This window comes from Anolis sagrei, chromosome 2, assembly GCF_037176765.1.
Source record: "Anolis sagrei isolate rAnoSag1 chromosome 2, rAnoSag1.mat, whole genome shotgun sequence".
Taxonomy (NCBI): Eukaryota; Metazoa; Chordata; class Lepidosauria; order Squamata; family Dactyloidae; genus Anolis; species Anolis sagrei.
The window spans coordinates 191,809,709-191,826,055 of record NC_090022.1 but is presented as its reverse complement, the minus strand read 5'-3'; the positions used below and the strand labels follow the sequence as shown (position 1 = coordinate 191,826,055).

Genomic DNA, 16,347 nt, shown 5'->3' with positions numbered 1-16,347 from the left:
GGATGTAGGTGAACTACAATTCCCAAACTCAAGCTCAATGTCTGACTACACAGAGAAGCCACTGAAATACACAAGTATGTGGACAATTTCAACAGAAAGGAGGAAACCATGAAAATGAACAAAATCTGGCTACCAGTATTACAAAACTCTAAAATTGCAACAGCACAACAGAGGGGAAGCAGGCAGGGACATCTAATTACCTCACAACAAAAGTTTGCTCCAGGCACAGTCAGCCCAATGTATGCTAATCAAAGTGGTTAGTTGAAACATTCACACCTAGCTCCAGCAGACAAAATTTCTTTGTCCCACCCTGGTCATTCCACAGATATATAAACCCATTTTCCTACTTCCAACAGACCTCACTACCTCTGAGGATGCTTGCCATAGATGCAGGCGAAACGTCAGGAGAGAATGCCTCTAGACCATGGCCATACAGCCCGAAAAAAACTACAACAACCCAATCAAGCTCAATGCCCACCAAACTCTTCTAGTGTTTTCTGTTGATCATGGGAGTCCTGTATGCCACGTTTGGTTCAGTTCCATCATGGAGTTCAGAATGCTCTTTGATTGTAGGTGAACTATAAATCCCAGCAACTACAACGCCCAAATGACAAGGTCTGTTTTCCCCAAACACCATCTGTGTTCATCTTTGGGCACATTGAGTATTCGTGCCAAGTTTGGTCCAGATCCACCATTGTTTGAGTCCACAGTGCACAATTTTTTTGAGTGAAAGACATACATTGGGTTGTTAGGTGTATGCTGTCCAAATTTGGTGTCAATTCGTCCAGTGGTTTTTGAGTTATGTTAATCGCACAAACGAACATTACATTTTTATTTATACAGATATATATATTGTGTGTGTGTATCTCTCTCTCTATATATATATACACAAACACTAGCCATCCCCTGCAAGGCGTTGCTATGGCCCAGTCTGGTGATCTAGAAAATAAAGTAACGAGAAAGTGTTGGGTGTCTAATATCTGCAATTTCTCTGCTTGCTCCTTTCTTTGCCTGCATCTGTTTGGCGCGCGCTCCCTTTTCCCCCTCTGCCCTCTGAAGCCAGCCCAGGCTGCGGTGCCTCTTGGGAGGAGAAGAGCCTCCGCCCTGCGAGAGGAGGGAGCGCTGCCCCTCCCTCCCTCCCTCCCAAAAGGGGGCGTGGCTTTGGGGGACGCTCCGCTCTTCCCTCCGGCGGCTGGAATGTTTGTTAAGGTAAACACCGCATAGTAGAGTTGTTAGCCACGCCCAGCCCTCCCGCGCTCGAGCCAATCGGGGCGCCGGAGCGGTTTCAAGGCCACTCTTTGTACATATCTGTGTGTGTGTGTGTGCGCGCGGAAGGGGAGCTTGAGCGCGAGAGGGAGGAGGGGCTTTGAGGAGGGTTACCAAAATAACAAAAGCAAATCGAAAGGCGTGTGTGTGTGTGTTTTGTTCCTGTTGCAACAGTTGCGCGGGATCCTAGCTGTCAGAGGAGGAGGAGGAGGGTGGTCCGGGGAGGGCGGCTTGTTTATCCGGAGGAGAAGGAGCCGGGGAGCCTGGAAACCGCCCGCGTCCCATTTCCTCCCTCCTTCCCTCAGTCAGTGGCGCGCGCGTGGATGTGAGTGCGGGGTTCCCTCCCTCCTTCCCCCCCCTCCCTCCCTTCTTTGCTTCGCCCGCCGCGGATTCTCCTCCATGTTGGACCCGATCTGAGGAGCGAGTCCCGTGTGCATGCTGTGGGCTGGAAGGAGGAGCGGAGGCCACCCTCCTCCATTGCCTTGCGCCCCCCTTCCTTCCTTCCTTCCTTCCTTCCCCTCTCCCTCCCTCCTTCCTCCCCTCCTCCCTCCTCCTCCTCCTCCGGAGCCTGGGATCCCCTGGGTCTGCGGGGGATTGTTAGATGGAAAGCCGGTCCATCATCACCCAAGTGCAGAGGGACGACGCCGCCTTGGTCCTCGCCAAGCAAGGTAAGCGGGCCGGGGGCAAACTTCGGGGAGTTCTTGCCGCCTTCCCTCCCACGGAAGGCAAAGGCAGGGCTCCTTTGGTGGGCCTCCTCGGGAGAAGGCTGCCTTTTGCAAGCCACTTGCTCCCCACGCGTGGGATCCGCCACTTTCTCCCTCTGTGGATCTCTTTGGGCAGCGACGTCACTTCTCAACATTCGCTTCTCCCATCCACAGCCTCCCCCTCCCCGCTTTTTGTACCTTTTCCTCGCTTGTCCACGATTGGGACTTGATTTGGTGGGGGTGGGGGGTCATTTCCATCGCTCCCCCCACTTCCACGCAGGATTTCTCCAATCCCACGCGGGTTAGCCCCCCACTTCCACGACCGATATTCCCACACAGACACTTTCACGGGAGATTATTTCTCTTTCCACGCGCGATATTCCCCAAATTCCACACGCGATATCCCCCCACTTTCACGCGAGATTTTTACCCTTCCACGAGCGAGATTTTTCCTCTTCCATGCACGATATTCCCCTACTTCCACGCACGAGATACCCCACTTTCACGCGAGATTTTCCACCCAATTTCATGTGAGATTTTCCCCCCACTTTCACGTGAGATTTTTCCCCTTCCACAAGCGATATACCCCACTTTCACGGGAGACATTCCCCCCACTTTTATGTGAGATTTGCCCCTTCCACAAGCGAGATTTTTCCCCTTCCACTCGTGATATTCCCCCATATCCACTCACAATATCCCTCCACTTCAATGTGAGGTTTTTTCCTCTTCCACACATGCTGTTCCCCCACTTTAATGAGAGATTATTTCCCATTCCACTCACAATATCCCCCCACTTTCACATGAGTTTTTTCCCCCTTCTACTCATGATATCCCCCAACTTTCACAGGTGATTTTTTCCCTTCCATGCACAATATTCTTCCGCTTCTACTCACAATATCTCCACTTTCATGGGAGACATTCCCCCCACTTTCACACGAGATTTTCCCCTTCCACACGCGATATTCCCCCACGTCCACTCACGATATCCCTCCACTTTCATGCAAGATTTTTCCTCTTCCACGCACGTTATTCCCCCACTTTAATGGGAGATTATTTCCCATTCCACTCACCATATCCCCCCACTTTCATGTGAGTTTTTTCCCCTTCTACTCATGATACCCCCCAACTTTCATGGGTGATTTTTCCCCTTCCACGCACAATATTCTTCCGCTTCTGCTCACAATACCCCCACTTTCACAGGAGCCGATACCCCCACTTTCACGGGAGATGTTCCCCCCCACTTTGACACAATTTTTTCCCACTTCCACATGTGACATCCCCCTGCTCTCCACACATTGTTTGTCCCTCTGCCTAGTATGATCTCCCCCTACTTCAAGACCAGATTTCTCCTGCCCATGCCCGATATTTACTCTCTTTCACACCCAATATTCTCCCCTTCAGCCCCCCACAACTCCCCACCTCCACCTGAGATATTCACCCACTCCCACTTGAGATTCCCATCCTTCCACCCAGTTCTCTCCCCCCACCACAGGAATCTTCCCTCCCCCTTCCATAAATAATTCTTCCCTTTCCCTGAGTGATCCCCCCCCCCCCCCCCAATCCACCAAGCATTTTATATAAGGAACAGCATTTCACTCTGTCCTTATGGGACTTGAAACTCCCCACAGATTTTGGTATTCATGGAGTGTCTTGGAAGCAAACCCCAGTGGATACTGAGAGTCTAGTGTTTAAGATCTCCTGGCCTGAGGATGGAGGGAAGCTTTGCGAGCCATAGCCTTGCATTCCCTCCCATTGTGAACGCTCCCCTCTTTCTGGTATTCCGAGGAAGGTTGCATTTGTACAGTTAATGCAGTTGGACACCACTGTGGCTACCACTACTCAGTGTTAGGGAATCATGGGAGTTGTAGTTTGGTGAGGCAGGGAAGGCTGAAGACCTTGCAGAACTACAGCACTGAGTCATAGCAGTTGAAGTGGTGTCAAACTGCATTAATTTGACAGTGTAGTGTAGACCACCCTGCAGGTTTAGCCTGGAGAGAATTACATAGACGTCTACAAACAGAATGCAATCAAAGGAGGAAAGGAATGCAACACTGTGCAGATTGCCTTGGGAACAAGTCCTCTACCGAACTCTTATGAGATTGGCTTTTTAATAAATATGGCAAGGATTAAGGACATCAAGAGCGCTGCCAAGAAAGATGCCCAACCAAGGGAAGAGATGTTTCTCCTTCAAGATGCTCAAGGGGTTTGCAAAGCCCTTTCGAATCAGGAATACAAGGAGAGGAGGGGGACTTGCTGGCCAATCAGAATAAAGGGAAAGCGAGGTTGAGCAAACATCAGTTCAATCAACACTGGTGCAAATAAAGCTGGTGGGAGGGAGAAGAGGGTGACCTAAAAAAGATGGATGGCCAAGGGAAAATGCAAGTTATTCCAAGTGGGACAGTAACAGGTGGGGGGAAAACACCCACGGAAAGGTGGCATCAGTGTCTTGGAAAGGTGTGTTTCCTCCTTTGAGGAAAATACCAAGCAGAAGTGGTGCAAAAAAAAAAGTGGAAGGGAAAACCTGCAAGAGGAAGCCCTTGGCACTGTAGACCCAGGGCTGCCAACCTCAAATGCCCTCCTCGTCCAAGTAGGGCTGCCTCAACAGTGCAGGATGGATGTAGTTTGAACTAGGCAATTAAACTACAAAGGGATGTCAAATTACATTCATTCTATAGAAGAGATGCACCTTAGGAATAATTCTGAATTACAGTGGTACATTGTATTAGTTACCGGAGCCCCCGATGCCACAATGGGTTAAACCCTTGTGTCGGCAGGATTGAAGACCGACAGGCCAGAGGTTTGAATCTGGGGAGAGTGTGGATGAGCTCCCTCTGTCAGCTCCAGCTCCCCATGCAGGGACACGAGAGAAGCTTCTCATAAGGATGGTCATCCGGACGTCCCCTGGGCAATGTCCCTGCAGACAGCCAGTTCGTTCACACATCAGAAGCTACTTTTTCAAGTCTCTCCTGACACACACACACACAAATAGTTACCCATCTCTCCTCACAGCTCAAGGCGGGGTACATCACAGTTAAAACACCCAGATAAAATACAATACTATGATACTACATATATTAAAATGCATCATGCAAAGATTTCAACACAATACAAGTGCTATATATGGCAGTGTCGTCTTCATGGCTAGATCAACATGCTTCAGATTGATTTTTTTAAATTAGAAATGATACTTTTGCTTAGTATTTTTTTCCATAAAATTCTGGGCAGTTAAGAACAGCTTTAGGATCAGATTTGCCCCCTTGTCCTCTCTCTGTGAGAATAAGAACATACATCCTTATTTTTCTGAAAGCAGTTATGGAATGCCGTCACACTAAAAATGGAGCCAGATTTTTAAAAATTTTCTGGAGGTTGTTTGGGCACGGGAAGCATGGATCGCTTGGCTCCTGAATGTCAGATCACAGATTTTCCAAGTCTGCTGGGTTTGTTTTATAACACGTTTGTGGGGCCAAGATGTTCTCCGTGGAGGGACACCTGTTAAGTTCTGTTCAAAGAGAGAGGCATATTAACAGAGTTTTGGTATAAAAAGAAGGGCAGAAAGGATATGAGGTGGGAGAGAAATGTTGGCACCTTTAGATAATGTATTAATTTCTATGGAGCACGTTGATGTGGAATGGAGGGCACTCACTGTGCGGGCAGGCTTTATTTATGACCTCTTCTTGGAGAGCTTGAAAATCAGTGTGGGCGAATGACTCTCCCCACCTCCTGTTCAGAGAAGTGAAAGTAGCTCATTCTAAGGATTTAGGCGGCAATATAATCCCACGCATATTTACTGGAGAGAGCCATTGAGAGGCAGTGCCCTGGGCGTCAGACTGTGACTCTGAAAATCAGGGTTCAAATCCCTGCTTGGCAATGGAAAATCCCTGGGTAACCTTGGGCAAGTCACACTCTCTCAGCCTTTTGGTCCTCTTTAGAATCACCTAAATGGCTTGAAGACTTCCAACAATAATATTTACGTGTTTGGAAGGACAACTGAAACACACATGGTTAGGCTGTAGAAGAGAAAGAGAAAGCTGTTCATGATCAGGATTTTCTTTGGAAGTAAACAGGCAACTTAAAACATACTTAAAACATAGTTTGTTTTGGTCTCATTCAAGCTTCCTTTGTGTTTCTTCTTCTTTCACATTGCCTTTTCCCCTACCATGTCTGGGGAAAGGGTTTCATAATTCTTTCCAAATCTTTGTACCGGTCCCTTTTGGGGGCTTTTGAGCTTGATGCCTTTCTCTGGAAAATGGAGTCTCTTCAAGGATATGGAATATTTCTGCAGACCAAATGCAATGCAAAACAAACTGGAGTCTTGCCAGCTCTGTCTAATTGTGCTAGGGTGTTTTTTTTTTACAGATTCCTAATGATTTTAGTTTGTATCCTATGTTGATGGTTATCCTCGGAGTAAGCCCCATTTAGGGGTGCTCAATAGTATTGGCTTCTCCTGTCTTTATGGCCAAGGCCTGTGTATAAGTGTGTAGGGTAACCTGTTGTTAGGCCCAGTGTGTGTTTCTCTATGTGTGTGTCTGTTTTTGCGTGCTGTCTCGATGGGTGGCACAACAGAAAGGATGCAACTTGATCACCAAACAGACAAGGATTTGGTGTGGTTAGTTATATCCTGTAATGGGCATGGACCTGGGTTTTTATTTTTTAAAATTGCCTCCCCACTAGTACCACCAGAGGTAGAAATAGCTTCCTTCTCCAGGTGTGATGTTCTCCTCCCTCACCAAAAACCTATACAAGTGAAGTTAACATTGTAGGGAAATTGGAGAGGACTCAAAGGTGGTGGTAGTGAAAGGGAAAGAGATTTAGCCATTTTGATGACAGCCTGAAAGAGAAGTAATGGATGTGTAGCCGAAGTGGGGGGAAGAGCTTAAGGACGGATAATGTTGACAGCTTCAGCTGTCAATGTCACAGCTGTCCAACCAGGCAGTGGGGACAGGGTGCATAGAAGATTACCTTCAGTTGTAGAAATCCCTTGCCTCACAGCAGGAATGGGCAAATGGTGGCCCACTGCTCCAGATATTGCAGGTTGGCTTAGTCCCTCAGCCCAGCCATATTGGTGAGTTTCCCTTGGCTGTAGGAGCATAAATGGTGGTGAGAGATCACAGGAATTGCAGTCAACAGTTTTTGGAGAGTCACAGGTTCTGATGGTCTGGTCAAGATAAGCTCAGGAAGCATTTTTGTCTGGACTTAATTTAAGATATCATTAGGGATCAACCAAGTTACTTTCTGTAATATATGTAGAAAATGATTTGTTGGATCTTTAATGTAATCTATATTGTTATGGTTGCACATAACATTCTGAGATATTGATATACTTATAAACAATTCTTTGAAAAAGATTTTTACCAAGAGAACCAAAGTAGAAAGGAAAATAAATGCAGCCATAAGAAACAAATACAGTAAAGGAGATAAAACCTGGGTCTTATCTGAGCTTCAGTGAGACTAATGGCCCAGAACTGTCTCCTTGCTTGACCAACTTTATCTCTCCCAGTCTCTTGGTTCACTTGGTAGATGCAAAAGCATTTCCCCTCGTGAACAGTGTTTGGTGTGTGCGTGGGAACCAGAACTGTTCAATTTGAAACCCCTTAATAAAAGGATTTTGAAGACCCCCTAATATTGACCCTTTCCCATGCATACTCAGGACAGTCATGCAGAAATGTTATGGTGAGTTATGTAATACAGTGCCAGTTATTAAAATGGTTAGAATCCAGCCATGTTTTCCAGATAGCAAAATCAAGATACTAGCTTGATCGTGGGTAGGAAGGAAGGTATTACAGCACTTCAGAGTTACCTTGTAGTCTTAGGTAAGGAAAGTACCCAAAATCTCCCTAGCTGTGCATTTAAGAGCTCTCACACACATTCCTAATATTTGACAACCACTTCTTAACCAGGTCAGTCCAGAGCAGTTTCTGCTTTATACGGTGTTAGTTCTGTTCCTGGTTGTGTTTCTGAATTTGTATGGTGCCAAGTCAGGTGGCGCAGTGAATTGTGTTGTGGAGGTTGTCAAATGGAAAGTTGCCCCAGGCATAGGAATGATCAAGTCTTGAACAGAGCTGTTTTGTTCTGATGCCCAAGTAAAGAGCATGACTGGTGAAATGCTGGACTCTGGCAGTGGACAGAGCTACTACTGAGAGAACTTCCCATCTTTCACAAGGTGCTTGTTTCCTTTCAGAGCCAAGACACAACCAGATGACGTCATGGCACCATCCGTTCCTGTCTCTTTTTTAGTTTACGCTGTCAGCTCAGCCTATGCTATGGAGCAAAACTTAGAAAATCGTGTGTTTTTAGACTGCAAATTCCAGACCATGTACTGAACTGGCTGTTGGGAACTTGGGGGTTATATTTCTCCCCGAGATGCCATTAAAAATCTGCAAACACCTTCCCCAAATGTTGCTTTGGAGCCACATGCGCACAGGTCTCTCTAATTTTCTTTCTACTGCTGGTAGTTGATAGAGAACCAGCCTCCACCTCCATATACCTGCCACCCGCTGCTTCCTAATGATTAGTCTCACTGGAACAAGGCAAACATTAGCTCGTCTTTCGGGCTTTGATTGGCAGAGCAAAATCCCACTTATGAATATGAGTCTCTTTAAGCAGCCATGGTGATGTAATATATTGCTATCACAGTCTGCTTTTTAAAAACTGGTGGGCTGAAGCCTGCTGTCGGGGCCTTTTCAGTTTGTTAGTAGATACGGATGTGCAAGATATTTTAATGGTCTGTACCATTTGGAAGAAAATTAAGACCAATTATATGGTTTTCAAACTAAAAGATACAAGATGCCTGGGAGAGGGAAGTAGTCGTAAAATTGTAGAAAGCAACCTGATGCTCATTCCTCTGCCAGTTTTTGGACTGCAGTGTCCACAGTCTTTTCGCATTGGTCATGTTGGCAAGGCCTGAGTGGAGTTATATTCCCAAATAGCTGGAGAGTAGCAGATCATTATTTTTCCTCCTTACATAGGTGAAAGGGACATTTTAAGATCAGTGGTTGAATCCATAGGATAATGTCTGAAATGGAATTCCTTTCTGTTGCAGTCATGCTATGTGTAATGATGTTCTCGGGGGGGGGGGGGGGGTAAAGGAAACACTTGAAGAATGGATTCTTATAGGGCCTAAATGTCCCGAAGGTCCTAGATTCCGTAATCATGGAAGCTAAACAGGCTTGAGCAAATTCTTGGAAGGGGGACTATCAGGGTAAACCAAGTACTGTGGGCTGTACTTCAGAGAAAGGAACTGGGAAAACCACTTCTGAGTATTCTAACTGGGTTTATTAACTAGGGCTAGCTATAGGGAGCATATCATGCCCCTATTAAAGCAGCTCTACTTGCTTCCAATAAGTTTCCAGTTCCAATTCAAAGTGCGGGTTATTACCTATAAAGCCCTATACGCTTTGGGTCCAACATATCCTCAAGACCACATCTCCTTCTATGAAATGGTGCGGGCCCTGAGATCTGCCAGGAAGGCCCTTCTCTTGGTCCCACCACCATCACAGGTACAGTTGGTGGGGACGAGAGAGAGGGCCTTCTCAGTGATGGCTATCCGGCTCTGGAATATCCTCCCTAGAGAAATTAGGTTAGCCACAACTCTCCAAACCTTTTTGTCTAGCCTAAAAACATGACTTTTTAAGTGAGTCTTTGATCTTTGACTATGGTTATATGTAACTATGGTTATATGTGATGGCAGCCATTTGTTACTTTGGCACTTTAGTTCATTACTTAAAGAAGTCCAGTTACCTGCAGGTACTACTGCATTTTATGAATTTTAAATTTTTATCATTTGATGTTGTCCATTGTTTGTATTCATTCAATTTTGTGTATTGTTTTTAGCTATGTAATTCTGTTTTATGTGTGGCACCTTGGAGTGCTTTTGTGAGCCGCCCCAAGTCCCTTCAGGAGATGATGGCGGGGTATAAATAATGTTTACATATATTGTCTAATAAATCCAACAGGCAGCTTGACAACTCATGGATTCATATATATTTAATAAAAAAGAGGCACACTCCATGGAACAGTTTTTTGCTTCAGTGTCTGTGTTGGTACAACTCAGTGCCTAGTTCCAGTTTTTTATTTATTTAAAAGCAGAAAAAGCGCTCAGTGTTGTTCCTTTGTTGAGTGAGTGATTGCAACTTCAACCCTGAATCTGGTTATAGGCAGACATGCATGCACAGGAGTTAAAGCTTAGGACAGCAAATAAACACATATTCCATTGCTCTGCTCCTTGAAAAATATCCTGTCACACAGGAATGAAGCAGCTGAAGGTTTTTCTATCATAGCTGTAAAGCAAAACATTTGCTTGCAAGTTTTTTTCTGTCTGTTAAAAGCAAAGGAGTAGAGGTAGTAGAAATGCTGGCAATCTGAGTTAAAAGATCTGTCATTCAAACATTCCCTATTTAAATAAAGAAGAATCGTTTCACCATAACAGCAAGATAACTTTATTTGATGTTCATATGCAGATCTTAAACAAACAGAAATTTACTTTGTATAGACTTTGTATAGACAGTAACATGTCTAAGGAGTTCTACAAATGTGGTTGCAGCTTTGCTATTGGCATTAACTCATTTTTTTGTGGCTAAGACTTACATGAGTTTCTTCACCACAGATTGTATAAACATAATTTTTGAAGAGGATGGACCTGGTACACAGGGAAAGTTGCTTCCCCTCCTTTTATAATAGGATATGAAAGGTTTGGCTGTGGGGGAACAGGGGACTAAAGCCTTCATAGTTGGGACACAAATGTGGCCTGCCAGAAATCTTAACACTCCTCCCAAACAATTTTGAAGCAATGTGCAAAATACTCATAAGCTATACAAAGAATAATTTGTTATACTTCAGAATCATCTCCCCTTGGAAATCCTTTTTAAAACACAAAAACGACATGAGGGTGAAATGGAGGACTTCTGTTTCATGTTGTGGCCTTTGTCTTTTAAACATCCATGACAGCTGTATGAAAGGATCTTCTGTGTATGTCACTCTTCTACTGGTATGGCTTGGGGTGGTGTTGGGGAGAATGGCATTTTGCTAAGAACAATAATGTCTAAATTCTTCACAACATGCAGCCCACAGGGAAGATGTTTCTAGCCTTGTATCTGGAATGCTATTTGATCTGCTGAAAAACTAATTTTCTATGCAAGCCCTTGGGACTGGGAAGTTCATTTTTAAAGAGCTAGTATCAAATGATCGGGAGCCTTCCCAATACACATTTAAGGAAACATTCAAATTCTAGCAGCCAGCATATAATGGTTTGGTATCTAGACAGTTAGGAGCCAGGGATTTATCAAATTCCAAGCCTGACATTGGTTGTTGGGAGGGGAAAAACATGCTGGTGTATAAGCTGGGTATAATAACATCTTTGAAAGTTATTTGTTAACATTTATTTATGTGTTTAGAATTAATGATGCTTCTGCTCCGTAGAGGCATTTAATGTGCCAATTTATTTCTAAAATGTGTAAACATTGCACAGATACATCACTTTGACACCTCTTTATTTGTTATGGCTCCATCCTATAAGATTGTGGTTTCCTTAATATCCTAAAGGCACCACAATTGTTTTTGAGCTTGGAAGCTCTACTTGGTAGGGTCAGCTCTACTTGGATGGGAGACTCTAACAAATACCAAGTGCTGTGGCCAATATTTCAGAGGAAAGAACTGGCAAAACCACTTCTGAGTATTCTTTGCTTAAGAATCCCTTATGAAATTAATGGGATCACCATAAGTGGACAGCTGACTTGAAAGCACATGTACACACATACACACCTTCAAGTCACTTGTTGACTTACGGCAATCCTCTGAAGTTCATAGGATTTTCTAAAACAAAGACTTGGGGATGCTTTCACTAGTTGTTTCCTCCAAAATATATCCTATAGGATTTGGCATTCATTGGTGGTCCACCATCCATGTACTATGCAGGGCAGTCCCTGCTTTGTTTCCAAGATCAGAAGGAATCTGATGGCTTTAGAATATTTAGCAAACCACGATTTTGTAGGATGGAACTATAACCAATAAAGAGGTGTCAAAATGATGTGTCTGTGCAGGGATCCAATGCCTTTAGGGAGCTTTAGTCGACTATCTCTGAACCAGAGCCTCCAGTGGTGCAATGGGTTAAATGCTTGTGCCAGCAGGACTGCTGACTGAAAGGTCAGTGGTTTGAATTTGGGGAGTGGGGTGAGCTCCTGTCAGTCAGCTCCCGTCAGTCAGCTCCAGCTTCTCCTGCATTGACATGAGAGAAGCCTCCCAAAGGATGGCAAAACATCTGGGCATTCCCTGGGCAACGTCCTTCCAGACGGCCAATTCTCTCACACCAGGAGTGACTTGTAGTTTCTCAAGTTGCCCTTAACTGGGGAAGTCTCTATAGCAAGGAATTATAACTTTCTTTTGAACTACAAATCCAAAAATTCTCCAGGATGGAGCCAAGGCTGATACAAGTGGTATCAGATTACTGGAACTGTAGTTCATATATGCTTTTGAAATATGGAAATTGAGTCTCTGGAATTTGGGTCTCTTTCTTTGGGCTTCCTCAGATCTAACAAAACACAGCTGAATTTCTTGGCGAATGGCAGTTAGAAGCCTAGAAAAGTGGTAGATTGAGAATGCAGAAAGGACTGTATAGTAACAATTATATTTGAAGGCATGCCCCATGGCTTTTGCTAGTAGTCAATCTCACTTTAAATAACAGATACAGTTTCTAGGGCTTAAGCGTGTGTGCAACAGATATTGTTTGGCCTGGGTGTTCACTTGCCCTCAGTGCCAGGTGAGGTCAAGCTGCTGGTTGGCAATGAAGTGAAGGTACTGTTTGTTCAGATGCCACTCTGTAATTCAAATGTGCTCTTAAGGTTCAGCAGTACAGGTCAGTCAGGTTTTTAAATTCAAGCCTGAACAAAGTTGGAAACTTCAACAATCTTCCAATCTATTAGATTTTATTAAATCCATCCAGCTTTTTAAAGGATATTTTTAGCAAGTGAAGTAAAAGACACAATGTTGAATGTTCAAAACACATAAGCAACGTGGTGGTTTGGGGAAGGCGGATAGAGATAGGGAAAGGAAGGAACCTTGCAAGAACCTACAATTGCTGTGATTGTGTTGTTCTCTCCTACATTTTAAAATATTGTTAAGGGAGGGCACAGTAAAACAAAACAAATGAAGAGAATAGGGCACTAATGTGGCTTCTGATTCCAATGTGATGTCAACATACTGGTACTATGGATGGAGGAGGCGGTGGTCAAGAAGAGCCATTGGCAACTCCCTTCAAATCTTCTTGCAATCAATACAGACTTCTGCTGGAGTGTTGAAATGGATGTTTCTGACAACATAGTGATCAGAACTGTGTTTTGTTTCTTCCGTATGTTTCCCCTTGCATATTTATTTTGAAATCAGTAGTTTTGTTGAAGATGTTTCACCCTGCCAACTAGCACAGTGGGGGACTTTTATTCCTGTGTGTGGTTCTTCCATTCCAGGAATTTCAGAAATAGCATGTTGTCTCCAGAGCCAGTGTGGCAGAGTGGTTTGAAAATAAGGCTAGGATTCTGGGATGCCAGAGTTCCAATCTCCATTCAGCTGTGGAAACCCACTGGTGATCTTGGGCCAAGCACTCTCTCTTTGCCTAGAACAAGGACAACAGCAAATCTTCTCTGAATAAATCTTGCCAAGAAAACCCTAGGGGAGAGTCACCATGTGCCAGACTCAATTAAAAGCACATAGCAACAATGTAATCTCTATGGGTTGAAAATCTTTTATCCAAAATGCTTGGGACCAGGAATATTTAGGATTATTTTTTCCAGATTTTAGAATACCTGAATTTGCATACATGGAATGCCAGTGCGATATGGTGACCTAAGTGGTGAACTACAACTCTGGAGACCAGGGTTCAAATCCCAATTCGCCCATGAATACAAACTGGGTGAACTTTGCCAGAGCACACTCGCTCAGTCTCTGAACAAATCCTTCCTGGAAATTCCCATAAAATGTTTGCCTTAGGATCACTGTAAGTTGGAAACTACTTGAAGACACACAACACATAATGCCTTGGAAATGGGGCCCAAATGTAAACATGACATTCATTTATGTTTTATATACACATAGCCTGAAAGTAATTTTATATCATATTTTAATAATTTGGGGCATGAAACAAAGTTTGTGTACCATCAGAAAGCAAAAGTGTCATTTTCCTGGCCACACGTGGACAATTTTAGATTTTGAAATTCTGGATCAGGGATGTTTCATTTGTAGCTATATGTCCCTTAAAGCATTTCTCTGCCTGTTTCTCAGAGGAACATTCCCCAGACCCAAATGGTACCAAGGCACACAACTTACTAAAATGCTGTCACCATCCTTTTATGGATAATTTCTTTGTGGTGTGGTAAGGCATCCTGAGGTCACACTCTCAGTTTTGCCTTCTTTGTCTCTCCTTCTCCTTACCCCTTTTACTGCAGATGCCTTTCAAGAGAAGGTGTCAGATTACAGTATCAAACAGGTGGTCCAGCTACTCAAGTCTGCTTTCTGCAACCAAGGTCTCGCCATAAATTTTGGACAACACCTCTCATAAGTTCTAGTCAACAAGACCAAGGATTTAAAACAATGAGGGTTGTAGAAAAACCCCAAACCCTGGAGAGATGTATGTTGAGGAAAGTCCATTTGTAATGAATAGCAGCTGCTCTGCAGGGTCTCAAGCAGATTCTCCTATTTATTCCAGGTACTGAATCCTGGACTCATTCTACTGAGTTCCAGCTCTGTTCGAAGTAAGATTCAAATTTCTTTGGTATCACAGTAAGTTTATGATAATGGCTGTATGAAGCTTCACTGTTGGTTCCTCTGTGACATTGAATGGAAGTAACATTCACAGAGCTTTTCCAGACAGGCCCTATATCCCAGGATCTGATCCTAGGTTTTCTGTTTATCCCAGATTATTTGGAAGTAGGGACTCATATAATCCAGTTTAAAGCAGAAAACCTGGTTTCGGATCCTTGGATATAGGGCCTGTCTGGAAGAGCTCTGTGAATGTTACTTCCATTCAGTATCATGGAGAACCCAACAGTGCAGCTTCAACAGTGAAGTTGGGCCCTTGGAGGAGGGTTGAGAGGGAGAACGTTGAGAATGGCCCTGCTTGCGACACAAGAGACCAGCATTATGTTGCTGGCAGTACCTCACAAGATGTTTCCTGAAAGTGGAGAAACCAAAGTAGAGTGATGATAGTCTTTTGCTGTGGCTTCGCGCCAGGATATTATATTCAGAATTATACCCCTTTCTTTTGGAGATGGACTCCATTTAGCCATCATGGTTAATTTCCTTTTTAGTAGACTTCATCTTCTGTAATATTTTCAAGTCCCTTTAAGGCTAGAGTTTGTTAGGTTTATTATAGGTTAATATTTTGTGTGTTTAAAAAGACCAATGTAAAACTAACTAGAGGAAGGCTAAGTAATAATTAGCACAAACAAACATGACCATCTCTAGAGACTTTAATTTTTTTGTCATGTCCAATGAAGAGCTTTTGATATTAAAATCTTAAGAAATTGGGAAAGACATATATTGTGGTCTTGATATATGCTTGGGTTTGGTTCCAGGAAGTCCTATGAAAATCCTATCATATACAGTGGTCTCTTTATGTGTATAGCAAAATCAGTGTTTGTTTCCTAGGGCTTTTTTTTTTGGGGGGGGGGGGATATTTTCAAACTTTAAATGTTTGGATGATTGGATCCGGGGGGCCAACTGTCTTGGAATATTTGTGTACTTTGAATTTTTCCTCCCCCACCTGTTTAAAGTTGATTTTCTCCTTGATTCCTGTTGAAAGAAGTGTTTATCATGATCTACTGGCAGCCAAAACAGGTCTGTCCATGATTATTACAGAGGTTTGTAGTTCTTTACACATGCCAGGTAGTAGCTACACTTGGGTGGAGATCTCAGTGAAAAAATCTTGACTTTTAGATTACTGCATTCTACATTACATAAGGGGACTTGTGTGTTCCTTCAGATATCGTTGGACTGCAATACCTAGCAACCCTAGGTGGCATAGCCATTGGTGAGTGATGCTGGGAACTGCAGTTCAGAAATGTCATGTGGGCCATATTTTTCCCAACCTTCTACCACATATTCATTTTTTAAAATGTTGCCCCTCCATCCCTTGACGCCCCAGCTTGGCCACTAAAGGTTCACCAGCCAAAGGTTTTGTGGTAGTGGAAGTTGAAAGATATGCTGGCTGCATATACACGATCAGTCAGTGCAAGGCATTGATCACAGCAATTACATTTTCTAAAGATCTGTAATTTCTTAAGGCGACACCCCTATGTATACGTGCTGGGAGTAAAGCCATATTCAGACATTTACTGGCAAAGTATGGAGGGGGGAATTGGGCCTGAATCTGAGTCTGGGAAATTCACTTGAAGTA

General features: G+C 43.8%; 1 protein-coding gene across 2 annotated transcripts in view; it reads left to right on the top strand.

Moving 5' to 3' along the window:
- The first annotated feature begins 1,310 nt into the window (after window positions 1-1,310).
- CTDSP2 (CTD small phosphatase 2) overlaps window positions 1,311-16,347 on the top strand; it is a 65,275-nt gene continuing 50,238 nt past the window's right edge. Inside the window, exon 1 of one of the 2 annotated variants that reach the window (XM_060762816.2) lies at window positions 1,311-1,934. In XM_060762816.2, the coding sequence (XP_060618799.1) occupies window positions 1,868-1,934 (67 nt within the window). In that variant the 5' untranslated portion in view covers window positions 1,311-1,867. The remainder of the gene's footprint in view (window positions 1,935-16,347) is intronic. The other variant, XM_060762817.2, reaches the window with a different exon arrangement.